At 47.7% G+C, this 14486-nt stretch overlaps 1 protein-coding gene and 1 long non-coding RNA gene across 4 annotated transcripts in view; one reads left to right on the top strand and one right to left on the bottom strand.

Annotated features, from left to right (window-relative positions):
• The first annotated feature begins 747 nt into the window (after positions 1-747).
• On the top strand, positions 748-3447 carry LOC144173739 (uncharacterized). Of its 2 annotated transcripts, XR_013323381.1 has the most exons (5): positions 748-1869; positions 2743-2863; positions 2942-3017; positions 3073-3159; positions 3264-3447. It is a non-coding gene; the product is annotated as an uncharacterized LOC144173739 (long non-coding RNA). The 2 variants fall into 2 exon arrangements; XR_013323380.1 differs by having other exon boundaries at positions 748-2863.
• Positions 3448-6558: 3111 nt separating this feature from the next.
• LOC144156297 (WD repeat-containing protein 11-like) overlaps positions 6559-14486 on the bottom strand; it is a 76353-nt gene continuing 68425 nt past the window's right edge. For both annotated transcript variants that reach the window (XM_077688249.1, XM_077688250.1), the window contains exons 22-24: positions 9386-9578; positions 9095-9320; positions 6559-6835 (exon numbers count right to left, since the gene is read on the bottom strand). In XM_077688249.1, coding sequence (XP_077544375.1) covers positions 6654-6835; positions 9095-9320; positions 9386-9578 — 601 coding nt within the window. In that variant the 3' untranslated portion in view covers positions 6559-6653. The remainder of the gene's footprint in view (positions 6836-9094; positions 9321-9385; positions 9579-14486) is intronic.

Raw genomic sequence — 14486 nt, 5'->3', positions numbered from 1 at the left:
AGCGGAACGCTCCCCGCTAGCAGACGACGCTCGCTTTCGTAGCGCAACTTGCAACCGCAGCGCCGCGGTGGCGAGAGTCGCGGTCGGCCGCCTTCTCTCCATGGCCGCGGCGGGGAGATACGGAACTGAAAAAGTATGCTCAGACGACGACGACTCGCACGTTTACGCTGAGAAGTTCGCCGAACTGTTCGCCGAACCACTTCTTGTGTTCAAAGTGCAAGAATACGTTCGCAAGGTTGTGCACACCTATTCTTACCTTCAATCATTGCGAATAAAAGGTGCTCGGCTGATGTCGGGAGACACCTTGGCCGGCCTGGCTGTTTGTAGTTGCCGTTTTGGCCGCGCCGCGGCGCCACGGTCGCGTGCTACTCCAAGATCGGGTACGCGTTCGATTGGGGAGCGGTGACTCTTGCTCGGATTGGGGGAAGCGGCGCATCGGCGTACTCCGAGTCGGAGTATCAGAGCGACCACCCGAATACAGCATCATGGTTACAAATTGTTTGCCTCCCGAACATAATTAACGCGAGGCTAATTACGATAAGTTACAAACATGATCGAGGAATATTGCTTCAACCATACAGACGTACGATGGGCGTCCAGCGGACGTTATTGATGGGACCATAGTAAACGTCCATGCACAAACGTAGCTCGGACGTCCATCGGACCAAATTGAATGGACGGTCACGTTTCCCCAGAAAAATACATCCGAAGTACGTCCACAAGGCATCGAGAGCGGGACTTGGACGTTCAGCTTTAAAACGGACGTCCCACGTATATCTGTGGTCCAATATATTGCACACACTATCTTCAGATTTTTCCTGGTGTAATTTTTATTCGTAAGAAGCTCCAATGCATCGAACACTTCTCGCATTCTGCTTGGCGCGAAACGTAATACAGGGCGCCAGGCGTTCTCAGAAAAAGGCGAGGTGCTGCGAGATGAGGCACGCTGTCTCGGGCGTTCCTTTCTTCCTACATGCCTTATTTTTTGTTTTCGTCGCCGCCCCGTCCCTTCTAGAGTGTGTCGCAAAGAAAGTTTTAGCAGCCGAGCGCGAAGTTGGGGAGGGCCGAAAAAAAAAAGGATTACACCATCTCCCTGAAGGGAACTATGTGGCGATGCAAAGCAAGCGGCTTCGCTTTCTCGCAGTGTGGGATCCGCTGCTCGACGCAGGCGTTCCGAAGCGGCTTCACTTTCTTGAAGTTTGGCATCCGCTGCTCGACGTCGACGTTTCGAAGCGGCGTCGCGTTGCCGAACGTCATCTGGATCCGCTGCTCGGCGTCGACGTTTGCGTTCTGCATCTCGAGCTCTCCTCTGCGCAGCCTTGTCTTCAGAGGTGCTCGCGGTTCTGGGAGTGAGCTGGCTGGCGCTGGTTGAAGGTCTGCCAGCCAGTTCACTGACAGAATTGTTGGCGTCCATTCAGTTCATCGGACAAGCAGCAACTGAGGGAGCGGCGCGCGGAGAGGAGAGAGGAGCAGCGCGCGCGCTATCGCACAGCTGGCGTGGAGAGAGGGAGAGGAGGAGAGCGGCGTTATCGCACAGCTGGTGGGGAGAGGTGCGGACGGAGGACGACAGTCATAGTCCAGAGCAAAAGATGCTTTGCATCTAAAACGTCGTTGGCCAACGTCCTACCCACCTCTCGTACGCGCACACGTGCGTGCCCCTCCTGCTCCTCTGCGCCTGGCAGCCGTAGCTGGGGCGTTGGGTTGGGGAGAGTGAACGAAAAGCGCGCGCTTTTGCAGAAACGAGCAGCCATCCTGACAATCAAACGTCGGAATTGAGAAGGAACCATGGCATACGAAATGTTGTTGTGTGGCCGCATGTTATGGGGAATATTTGTGGGCCAGAAAGCCCATAGCAACCGACCACTGAAGGTAAGCGCTCGATTTCGTAAAAGAGCGGGAACAAGACTGCCCTCCCGTTTCTAGCTTCTAAGCATCCTTCTAGCTTTTGCGAATGCATACGGTTGTAAAACGTGGAACATGTATTCAGCGCTCAAATTTTATGGAAAGAATATAATGCGAAATTAGGTGGGCGCTCAGAAGTAGATTTTTTGTTATGATGCTGAAATGGGGTGTAGGTTCTGCAAGAACCTTGATACGTAGGATTGGCTTTTAATTTACTTCTCGCCACAGCTGCTCACTCACGCGAAATATATAACTAATAAATTTAACTTTATTATGTTTAATTTTACGCGTTTCAGCGGCATGGTGTTCCAGCTAGAACACAATTTAGCGTTGCACTTAAGCCATGTGTTATCAGCTGCTTATGCTAAGCATCTTATGATGTAAAACAACGCCTGATTTCTTGGAAAGTTTGTGAATACTAGTACAAGCTTTCCATGTGAAAAGCTGGTCTACGTCAAGAAAATGGCATACGCAAAAAAAATAAAACAGTTCAATGCCAGTTTTAAGCACATTTTTCGAGAGCAAAAGGTAAAATTAGGCAACCAAGAAAATACGATTGTAATTTCGTCTAGTTGTGTAATGTTTCCATTCTTGACAATTTTGTTTTCTCATTTTTGTTCGTTGCATTTTTATGTTTATGGGCATTGAGGCAATTATTGTCCTCTTTCAACTAATATTGCCGACGAACCGCGTCGTCATCAGTTGGTCGGCTTCACTTGTTAATTAAAAATTCTCTTGCAAGCTGTCTGAAGACTTTTCACTTAATTACTCAATGAGCTGCAAAGAAAGCTGTAAGGTATTTTATATAATTAAGTTGTTTTGTCCTTTTCTGTTTTCCAGGGATGCTTGAGAAACCCACTCATGCGATGTGCGTGTCATCAAGTTGACACAGGCATTAGAAAAAGTCAAGCAAGACAAAGTGGAAATAAGTGAAGAGGCCTGTTTTGCTATACTTATAAAGGTAAGGTTTTCTCCATTAGCTAAAATTTGCTTCACTTCAGTTTTCCGCATCACTTCTATACACTCTGTTTGTTTTCAGAAATGAAGATTTACCAGTACCACAAAATTGACACACGAATCAGCTCATCTGGCAGCAAACGTCATTCAAAGTGCAGGTGAGCTTCTGAGCACCCTATGTGTTACAGCAATGCCCTTTTGTTTGTTTTCCAGGAATGGCTGTCAAATCTCATTTGAACTGCAGGTACAAGAAAATCGGTGAGGCCATATTGTTTACCAAAAGTCCTGGTGCTCTGAGAGGTGAGATATTGTCTATGCTTTAACAACTTTGCAACTTCTCCTAAACTACAGCGTTTGTTCATTTCGCAGAAAATCCTAAACTACAGCGTTTGTTCATTTCGCAGAAGCGCCGCAGTAACAACCCTATGTTACTGGGTTCATGGCCAAGTATGTCATCGAATTGACCTGTCAAGGCAGAACAACAAGCAAGCGCCGGAGGAGGAAAACGAAAACATCGGCTGAAACAGTGTACTTGCGACATTCAATACTTTAACAGAATACGTATTCGGCTCGATTGTTAATGGTAAAATAAAACGCACGTTTTTTCATTTAAAGAGTGTCAGTGTTGTTATTTACGCTAGCTGCAGCATGTTCCTTGCTTTAAAATTTCGCCATTTCTTAGGTCGTTATTTTGCCGCCTTAATTGCGTGTTTCGGTCAGTGTAGGGATCAAATGTATGAATACACAGGTCTAAAATTTATACCTTTCAGGAGTTTATGCGGACGAAGTTTGAACTGCTCGCTTATCATGCAGTCGACAATCGTCTCTCTAGGAAAAAGTTAACTTCTAATATTTTCATCTAGTTATTGTTGCGTGTATATTAGATTCATGTAACTGTAAGTTACCTGTACATTGCTGCAATATTATTGCTTCATAAGAGAAACATTGCTTGAAAGTCATATCAACAGTGCGCTGATGTGGCCCTCGTGGTGGAAAAATGTATCTATAAAGTCGCGATAACGTTGTAGGAAGCATCGCTTGAACATTAAAGCGACATTGGAAAAATATAGCTGGAAAGTTACCGCAAAATTGTAGCAATGTTGCAACTTCATAAAAACATTGCTTGAGCATTGAAGCAACGTTCTTTGTATGTTAAAAGTGTAATGTGTCAAACAAGTCCCGCACGTGGCTGGAAGGTTGCTCCAAGGGTGGAGCAACGTTGGCGAACGTCAGAAACAAAGTTATCCAAACATTAGAACACCCTTCAAACGTTGCCCCCATGTTGGAGCAATGCTAATATCATGTTGACGCAATGTTTCTGGGAAACATTGCACTAATGTCAAAAAAAGCGGACATTAGCCACGTTTTGGCAACGTTAAGGGGAAACGTTGCAGAAATGTTCGGGCAACATTCTGTGCTACCAGGGAGGTTTGCAGGGGGACGGCGAGGACTGGTTTTGAGAGAAAGCTGGCTCCCCAAATGCAGTGCTCCTCGATTCGCGGCGCCGCACCTAGGCCTACTGCCTGGCCACAGTGTCTTTCTGGGGTAGCATGCTGCAGACACTCGCCAATTTGCTGCTCAAGAAGTGTTCAGTGGAACGCCCGTCATCGAAGCCATACCGGAAAATCAAAAATCCCACTTTTGATTGCGTGGCGCCATCTGTTAGTTTCTCACGCAGCACCGCCTGGCTCTGACAAAGGATGCATTGCACAGAGATTTTGATAGTTTTAATTGCGATGGCATTTGACTGTCTAAAACAGAAAATTTTGGTTTGTGTCTGAGCCAATCAATTCAATGTGTATTGCGACCTATTATTTATATTTGTTCTTTTTTGTCAAACACACAACTGCGCCAATCTCTGCTCGCTTTCTTTCTTCGTAAATACCAGTTTTAGTGCGTGTGCGAGGTGACCTCTCATCAGACTTTATTCAAATAAGCTATTTCTCGCCTCAATTCCTCCCTATTTTGGTGTACTCATTTTTAGTTACCAACCCACTGCATGTTTCAGGCAAAAAACACAAAGACGCGATGGAATATATGTGCCACAATTTCGTCACCGAGACGGGCAAGATATCTTATCGGTGATATCGGGGCAGAGTGAGCAACGCAAACTTCGCCCTCGCTGTTCACCGCCAAAGCGTGTATGAACGAGGCATGCTAACAAAGAAGGTGACCCCTATCGCCAAACACTGAATGCGATCTGCTTTGCCGCTTGAAGTGAAGGAAAAGACAGGATAGTGAGCGTGGGTGGATGCGCACGTGCACATGGATGTCTTTTTTTTTTAGGCATCTTTCTCACATGCTGGCTTTTGAAGAAACACTCCCTCAAAGTAAAAAAAAAAACACTTCAGAAATAAACTTTTGAACAGATGACACCGGACGCACGTGTGCACATCGCCATCCACGTTTCCTTTGGTTGGCAATGGCGGCTGATCGGCTGCAAGATTCCGCACCAGCGACCCTGGCAGTGGTCGGCAGCACACAGGGCGCCAAAAGCAATGCCACCCCCACCAACTCGAGACACTCACTAGGTGCAGAGACACTCACTAGGTGCGGAGTATTAGGTGCGGAGTACCTTAGGACCACAATATGTCCGTCCACGTCCATGCGCGTAGCATTTACTATCGCAAAAAATCACACAGGCACCGGCAGGATTCGAGTTTGTGTCTGGTACACCAGACAGAGTTAGTGTCAGTCGTCTTACCCATGGGTAAGACGACTGACTGAATGGAATGGGCGCACCACTGCTAGCTCCACGTTGTACTTTTCCCACTAGCACGCGAATTATTCCTCTTTCCTGTACTGACGCTACAAATACCATTGCGGCGAAAGATATTCTTGTAGCGCGAACCCGCCAGCTCGCGCCTCTTTTATGCAGGCAGGTGCATGCCATGCAGAGAAGATGCTCTGTGGAACAATGGGGTGAAGTAGCGTCACTGTACAAATTGAAAAATTTTTTTCTCTGGTAAAACAAAAACTGTTCTGATTAAACTTACTGAAACAAACTGCGATCATTTGAACTAGTGGATGGCTTGTATTTGATATTTTTACTACGAGCACAAAAATGCGCAATTTCAAGGTGAATATGGGCCAGAAAGGAGATTTTTCCAAGTTTGACAAACGTTTTCTCGCACATTTCACCTTTTTTCAGTGTAAATATAGTTTTTACCAATTTTCCACAATGCTGAGATACAGGTACAAATGCTTCACTGGCTAAGAGAATGTGCTCGTATTTGCTAAAAATGTTTCAAAATGCTCCACATCATGTATTTTCTGAATGGCATAATCACAGCAAAAAAAAAATATATATATATTTTAAAAATGTGGCATAGAGCAGCCCAGGGTCTCAACATGATGTTCACAAAAAATGGTGGCCATTGTAAGAGAAGGTATTTTTTCATGAAGTTTTTCACAGACGTAAGTTTGCTTTAAATCCTGGAGGTAAAAGGGCTGCTAGAAAAAGAACAAAATTGTTTTGGACAAAAACACTTTCAGGGAGCATTGTGGGCCATGCGAGGATGACCCAAAATTTTTACTGAGCAAATCCGTGATGGTCGATTTTACGGCTGGGACATTTGGCATAGAATGACCCTGCTGCTGCTGCTATTTGCATGGAGTAAAACCGCATGGAGAAAAACCAGTATGAAACGCAACTTTCTTATGAAATTTGAGTGCCAACAACAATTTGTACAGACACAAAAAAAGAATTTTTTTTATTAAATTGCCATTGCAACACTCCGCATACTATCGCCTGGGCAGCGAAATTGTGGAGGCGCACATTGCAAGGAATAGTTTTATTGTGCTTCCGCAGTGCCAACCATGTTGCCTTCCTCCTCGTCCAGCAGCATCTCCACTTCCTTGCGCAGGTCTGCTGCCAGCTCTCCAGCAAGGCCGCAATAGTGCAGACTGGCTCGCTTGTTGTTGATGGAATGCAGGTACCTGGCGTAATCCAGCCACACATTCTGGTACAGGGCCGCTGCACACAGGTCGTCAAGGAAGCTCTGCTGGGCTGAGAACAGGCATCTGTGTCTAGCTCGCCATGACAAGCTGCACCGGGTAGCAAACTACGCTCACGCAGGGGCTGCCATGCATCCCCTGCTGCCATGCATCCAGGAGAAGCTTGAAGGGCTCCTGAAGCACGTACAGCCCCGCACAGCCCAGTTTGAGTGATCTATTCATACAAGAACTTTGTAAACGCCACCAGCTATCGCATATCAAAGAAGGGCAATTTGTTTACGTGCCCTCTTATGCTTCTCTCCACAGCCATTTGTAGCATAGTGGAAGATAGCGCTGCACTGGCTCACGACAGTGACAGGTCTGAACATCAGGGCTGAACACCAGGGCTGAACATCAGGGCTGAACATGAGTACATCAGTGAACAGGGTCCGGCTTAAAGTAAAGTAAAATAAAGTAAAAGTATGGCAGCTCAATTATGTGCGCTGTCCAGTGCTTGACTGGCGAGAGTGATCCTTATTTAACAGTATTTAATAATAACTCCAAGGATTTCTGCACTTTCAGCGGGCCAATGCCATGTTTTAAAAAGCTCATCACGACACCACATTGCACACTTGGGAGCGCAGAAAGCTCTGAAGAAGCCAAGTACAAAGAAGGCCGAAGGAAGCCCTGGCTGGTTGTGCGGACTTTTCCTTTTGCACGGCACCAGAGCATCTCCCCTGCTTCCCACAAAATGGCCAGGCCCAACAGGTGGCACAAATTCGTATTGCTTGTCACTCACCATGCCAGACCTGCAGAGCCACAGAAACACAGAGCCACCTCCATCACTACTTACGCCTCTGTGTACAAGCATTTTCTTTAGAACTGAGTTACCAGAGCTCCCCTGGCTGTTTTTAGAATTTAACCCACTTTGAAATCAACCTCCAGGCACCAACTGGTTTGAGAGTTCGTCCCTCTTTATACAAACATGTAGGGCAGCAATTACAAGACCTTCTGGTCAATATTATTTCGTAAAAACTTCGAGTGTTTAACTAACAACGGGCTTCTGTAGACCAACTACAGCCAAAAGTTGCAAAACAAGCCAATTTGCATAGGTTGTCTGGGAGCTATGGGTTGACTGCGGCGCAAATGTTTTGTCATAAGTATACAACAGTTACGGACTGTTCTCATACATTCATTTACATTAATAATCAAACAATTAAAATACGTCCTTGTGGGGTGTTGCAAAAGTTAAAGGTATTTAGTGATGGCTGGCTTGGCCGATCAGAGTCTCAGTCAATCGGAGATGACGATGTTCATTTAAACCTTAAAAAAAAAAAATAAAAAAAGGGGGCCTTATTTTAGTGCTACACCGTGGCTCCACTTTAAGTGATTTCACATTCGACAAAGAGTCACAAGGCTAGCCAATGACACATCAGAGCAGAAAGCTCTACTCTGCCCAATGATCCCACGGTGGCACGGACGGCCTCCCGCAAGTAGCATTGATGCTGGCGCCTGTTTCCCCTTTAGTATATGTAAGAAACTCCATGGTAGGCGTATTGCAAGCACATAATGTTGGTTTGTACATTCCACACAGAGGACAATTGCCGACCCCATGGAATCAACTCCTGATGTAGCTGTCGCAAGAACTTGCCTCTTCTCCACATTGCGAACACAAGGGGCACGGAGCCACACTGCCCCTGTGATGTTCTGGGCACTGGCAGCCATGTGTTAGGAACTGAAGGTGGCTGCTGTAGCAGCTGAGTTGTTAGGTGCACTTGGAACACAGAAGCTAGGTTCCCATTTGCGCAGTCCTTGCATAACAATGAAATTTGTTCCCACTGTGCACGGTCCACAGGCCCCGTGAAGTGGTTTCTGCAGTATGCTAATGAGCAGCTGGTGCATCCTCAGCACACAGTTCCTTCTGCTGTCCCAAAAGTGCTAAGACTACCCCAGCGGGTGCCAGAAGATATCGACAATGTGGCTCTTGCCATACAACATTTTGCAAGCTGCTGAATTGTTTCGGTAAAAAGGCTGCATTTTAGGCTAGAATTTTTTTGATACCAGCTTTGATTTCAGTAGCTGTATGCAAGTATGCGAGTTATTTAGTTTAAAAAAAAAAAAAAAAATCCTTCCCCTGAAAGGCAGCGGGTGCATCTCCTCAGAATGTCATCAGCCCAGCACACAGCGTTCTAAACTTTTGCGGCCAAACTTGGCATTGGGTATGCCCCGTTGGTGCGCAACCCGGCGTTGTGAGCAGTGAAGGTGCGCAAGCGGACTAGGGCGTCCCCACGAAGGATACGGGGGGCCTCTGCCCCTGGGGGTGGCAGTGCGGCCTGCTCCAGGCAGGCATCGAGGAAGAGGGCGGCCCGCTCCACCATGCGCGCCGCGTGCAGGGCCTGGAGGCAGCGCATGCACTGGCCCCCGCTCAGCAGGGCCAGCACGGCCCGGCCCTTGTGGCCCAGCTGACCCAGGTGCTCGGCCCACTTGGCCACCACCTCGCAGCGGCCGGGGCCCCCCAGCGTGCACTGGCATCGGGAGAGGGAGAGAGCGGGTGAGAGTAGCCGCACTGGCGCCCGCAGCCAACGCTCACCTTGGCCAGCCACACCGAGTCCTCCCACTGGCCGGCGGCCTGCAGGTAGCGGCACGCATCGAGGCTTTTGCCGATGAGGCACAGCAGCTGGACACCATCCCACGTGCGGCCGTTGGCAATCAGGTTGGTGGCGACCAACTTCACCACTGACTGCGCTTTGCTCTCGCTCTTCAGCGAGGCCACCAAGCAGGCTCTGAAAAGAAAGCGCACCGTGCCCACTCGCGGCCTGCCATCTCAGAGATGCCACCAAGGTTGCTGCTGTCCCCACCCAAAGTAACCACCAGAAAGTTTTAGGCACCCACCACAGGGATGCTGGCACTGAAAAGTCAACTTCATCCATCATGCAGCTGGGCCAGCTTTCACAATGGGGCAAGTAATGCTAAGACGGTAGATTATATTACCTGGCCTCTTCTACCACTTCGAAAGAGAGAAATGACTGAAAAGAAACATGCAAGAAAATTGTGTCGTCGTGTTCTTGGCAGAAAAAGCAAACTGCCAAACCCCCATCCCCCTCCACCTCCCCCCAAAATAACAAGGCAGTTCATGGAAGCAGTTTTCATAAGGAAAAAAAAATACAGTCATGCAAACTAATAAGCGCTCTGCTGCCCCACATGGCAGCAGAGCGCCAACGCGTCAATTGCAGGAGTCAAAGTCCAGGTGGCCAGTGGACTGCGAACTGGAAGTTGCCATCGAGCCGACGAACGTGAAAACACATACGCAATACTTCACCGTTACAAACTCCTGTTTTCCTTGCCCACTCGATCCAAGTTTCTTTCTTTAACCAGTCTCTCTGCCTCTGTTCGTTGCTTCAACCTCCACATCGCAGCAGCCTCGTTTCTTTCCGGCCTTTATCACTCTTACCACCTGATCTCTGCTTGTCAATGTCTTCCAAAGGTGTACTGTCGCTTCGTTCCTTCTTTTCCTGCCTAATCGTCCATTGCCACCTCTTTCTGTCACTTGTTTCGCTTCCCCTTCTGTTGTCAATTCACACTCTCACCTTTTCCCCTCTCAAGCCGTAAAGGCCAACGACGTGCCCAGACAAATTATCTCGCGCATGTGAGGCGCAGGGCTGGCGGGCCAGCGTGGACAATGCAGGGGGGAAGGGGGCACAAAATGGGCGTTTTTTTGTTATAAACTTGAGATTTCAGTTAGGGGTTTGCAAATTACACGAGAACGCGCTAAATATAGTATTTTAAATAAGTACGTCCTTAGCCCACTTGTCGTGCGAGACTGTCAACTAGGGCAGCATTTACTGACCATATGACACCCCGGCCATACGACGTTTTCATGCAGTCCCTTGACAGTTGTATTATCGGGGTTTCATTGTATGTAGTTTGACAACCTGTATGATTAGCACAATTCCTTTATGTCTGCTCTGCTCTGATTTTGGAAAGCTGGGTAATTTGGCACAGTGTATGAAAGAGGATCCGAAAGCAGGTGGGGGAAAAAAAAGGAACCCACCCTTCATCGGTATTGGTAACGACAAACCATGGGAATATTTTACTGCGATCTGTATTAACTTTTATGTACTATTTGTGCTCATCCTTAATTGAGAGAAGGTTTTTAATTTGCTGCCACATTGGCTCCTTCCCCTCATGAACTGGCATCCAGCATTTGCCGCACACCACAGGTTATGCCACCGTTCCATGACTGCCACTATCCTGTAGGCAAAAATCGTTTTTATGCATGTTTTGTAAATAAGCAGGTAGGTTTCATTCCCATTTTTGGTGTTAAACAATATACCGTAAAAACCCGCGTATAATACGGACCCGCGTATAATACGAGGTGTCATTCGGAGACACCAAAATCAGAAAAAAAGTTCTCATCCGCATATAATGCGAGGTAAAGAGCACAGAAAACATTTATTTGCACTGCAGTTACCGTTCAGTCATTCTCAGTTTTCTCTGGCACTGTCTCCCGACGTCCGTTCAGTCATCGTCAGGTTCGCTGCCGCTGCCTCCTGAAGTCGCCTTGTCGAAAATGTCTTCCCACAGAAAGTGGTCCTCAGTGCCATAAAGGGTGTTCCAGATGCCGCATTTCTTACAATAGCGACTGACGAGCTCCTCTGGGATTCTGGCCCACCCATCCGCGATCCAGCCACAAAGAACCGCCGGAGAAACCCGCGTCAGCCATACGGTATCTGTGACTTACGGGTCTCGTGACCTCATTCCCTCTTGGTAGCAGGTGCAAGTGCAAATTTTCGGCTGAAAACTTTGGGATCCACATATAATACGAGGCGAAAATTTTGCATAGTAAAATTTGGAAAAAAACATCGTATTATACGCGGGTTTTTACGGTAGACCCAAAAATATGACCTTCGTGTGAAGTGTAAGCTGGAACTCGGGAAATAAATTTTATGATGCTCATTTATCGCCCTTATGTGAGAAATCTTTGTTTAGACCACATTTAGGCAGTGGCGTCGCTAAAGGGGGGCAGGGGGGGGCCCTGGGCCTCGGGTACCAACCCCTCGGTAAAGGGGGGGGTGCCACTTGTGACCCTACAATGTGTAACGCAGACGTCTTAAACTGGAAGACGACTGTATACCGATACCACAGCTTTTTTGGCCTGTTCAATATACGTCCCCACCCGTCTATTGAAATTTGTTTCCTGGTACAATGAACGAAAGCGAGTAGAAGTTTGGCATCCAGGAATATTGCGGTAGTCCAGTATGGGTGCGGCTTGAGGAGTTAATTGGCTGTAGGGTGAGCGGAAGCGAACAAGGAACGATTACTGGAGAGGGGGTGCTGTCGGTATGACTGCGACGCTCGGAGGGGTGTAGCGAGCGAGCTTGTTTTTCCATGGGACAACAGGGGGCTAAGGCGGACGAGAGCAGTACGGGGAAGGGGGGGGGGGGGGGGGGAGGAGGAGGAGAATGGGAGGGGTGATGGGGGGGAGGCATCAGGGCCAACAACACTCTGGTCATGTGTCCTCGGCGGCTTTCCACGTGGCTTTTTTTACGCGCATGAGATGCTGTGTATGGGCTCATGGTGAATGTTTAGCATTTTCTGGAGTCTTCGCAGTGACACGTCGGAAACCGTGTACCCCGGTCCGCTTGGCATATTTTCAGAAGAAAACCAAGGTGAAAATGACTTACAAAGAAAATGTGGGGAAGATTGAATCTTGAGGAAGCGTGGACTGAGAAATAAAACGAACTGAAAGTAAGTGTGAAACATGCAATGAAGGTTGGTGCGGGCGAGCTAACTGTACAAATTAAGCCTGTGTTGGGAGGAGGGGCGCAAGTGGAAGGGGGGGGTCGGGGGGGAGCGCAGATGTCCGACAATGGGCGAGACGAATGGGTCGTCGTGATTTCCCTTGGTTGCACCAGATTCCTTCAGTGCTTGCACTAACCAACCAATTTGCGATCCAAGCAATCGCGGAGCATCTGAAATCGGGTGTTGATAGCTCATATTTTTTAAGTCATTGACTTTTGTTCATCGTGACCAGCGACGCAGCCAGCACATGGCGATTGCACGAAGATGGGGATATATGGAAGGGGCGTATCCCGTGCAGCCCCGTGTAATTGAACTAAAAGAACAACGGATGAGTAGCTTGTCGAACAAATTATGCAAGAAATAGAACAGTTATGTAGGCATTTATTTTATTTAACTAACTGTTAATCAGGAAAATCTACGTTTTTTTATTTCATTCTCCTGTAACTTAAAAGCAATATAAATGAGAATTAGCGTTGCGCACATAAATAAAGCAGATAGCCTTGTGTTCATTTTCTTTCTATTTTATCATGGTTTTCGTGTGGGAGTCCCGCGGAGTTAAGAAAGTAAAGAAATATTTGAAGCTGATGACCTAAATATTTTGCTTTGGTAGAGGATCTTTCAAAGTGGAGTATGAGTAAAAAAAAGGACAGGGCAACAAAATTAACTGCATTACAAAAAGATAAACGCCTGGTACGTCACCCACTTTCTATCATTAGGCATTCAATCTGCTGAGTGCTCCCATCCCGGAAGATGGTCGGTTTCTGTGCTAGTGAAAGCGTTCTGCCGAGTGCTTTGTGAACGTTACTAGAAAAAAGTCGAAGACTGTGCGACAAAGGACAGGACGCCCGGTGTCGTATACAAGATTTTTGAGCTGAGTGCCCCTCTCCCTGCATTGGAGAGGAAAAATCTAGTGGAACGAGTCAGGCAGCGCAACAACAACGTCCGGCCCAGTATTGCGAAACATCAGACCGCAAAACAGACTTCGGTGAAACGTCCGGAAGCGTGACCAACTGGAGAAAAAGATGCACTTCCCTCCGAACCCTCCCAATTGTGTACACGCGGGCACCGCGCTCCACAGCGAGGCGCTTTGTGAGTGACCGGCGCTACAACGCGACCCCAGTCACCCCTGAAGGAAGAGCGAATCGAGATAGTTCCTGTTGTGTTCGTGCTCCCCAGCGGAAGCGCAGGTCTGTTGTGTCGGCGCCTCCCGACAGCGCGCCGATTAGTGTCCCCCGCGAGGGGGCCCTTTCCCTCGCCAGCGCCGCCCCCGACTCCGCAGGGCGATGGACAATGCACGGGGAGACACTTTAGGACCTTGCTTCAGTCCAGTCGCAAAAGCCGTGTTCTTCTTGGGTGAATAAACCCTATTTTCAAGAGTGCCTGTGCGTCAGCTTGTCACTAACTACGTGGACATAACAGTTCCCAAACTTCTTGTGCTTGGTTATTCCTTTTGGTTGGAGAGAGCGATATTACTTGGAAAAGGTTGATTCATCTAGGAGTCAACTTGAGCTAGTCGACTACACAACGACGTTAATGAAATCGTTGTCACCAACATATCGGGATGGGCGCGACCGAACGGTTGTGAGCTAGCGTGTGACACTCAGGCCCGTACGAATCTGATATTTTACTCAAGAGTTCCTTCTTTATCGCTTCGTAGCCTCCTTCGATTCGGATTTGCTCCACTGGCTGGTGGCTGCGTTACTGGTAAGCCCGAACCTCAGATTTTATACTGTGTTCATTGTCCCAAGACGACAACGACAATTAACTTAGTTGCAAATGTGTGATGGAATATTTTTTATGGCTGCGTTACTGGTAAGCCCGAACCTCACATTTTATACTGTGTTCATTGTCCCAAGACGACAACGACAATTAATTTAGTTGCAAATGTG

The sequence above is a fragment of the Haemaphysalis longicornis genome, unplaced genomic scaffold (genome assembly GCF_048455015.1).
Source record: "Haemaphysalis longicornis isolate Haplotype H1 unplaced genomic scaffold, Haemaphysalis longicornis Haplotype H1 scaffold_1, whole genome shotgun sequence".
NCBI classification, from domain to species: Eukaryota; Metazoa; Arthropoda; class Arachnida; order Ixodida; family Ixodidae; genus Haemaphysalis; species Haemaphysalis longicornis.
The sequence above is the reverse complement of the archived record's forward strand: the minus strand, read 5'-3'. Positions and strand labels throughout refer to the sequence as shown.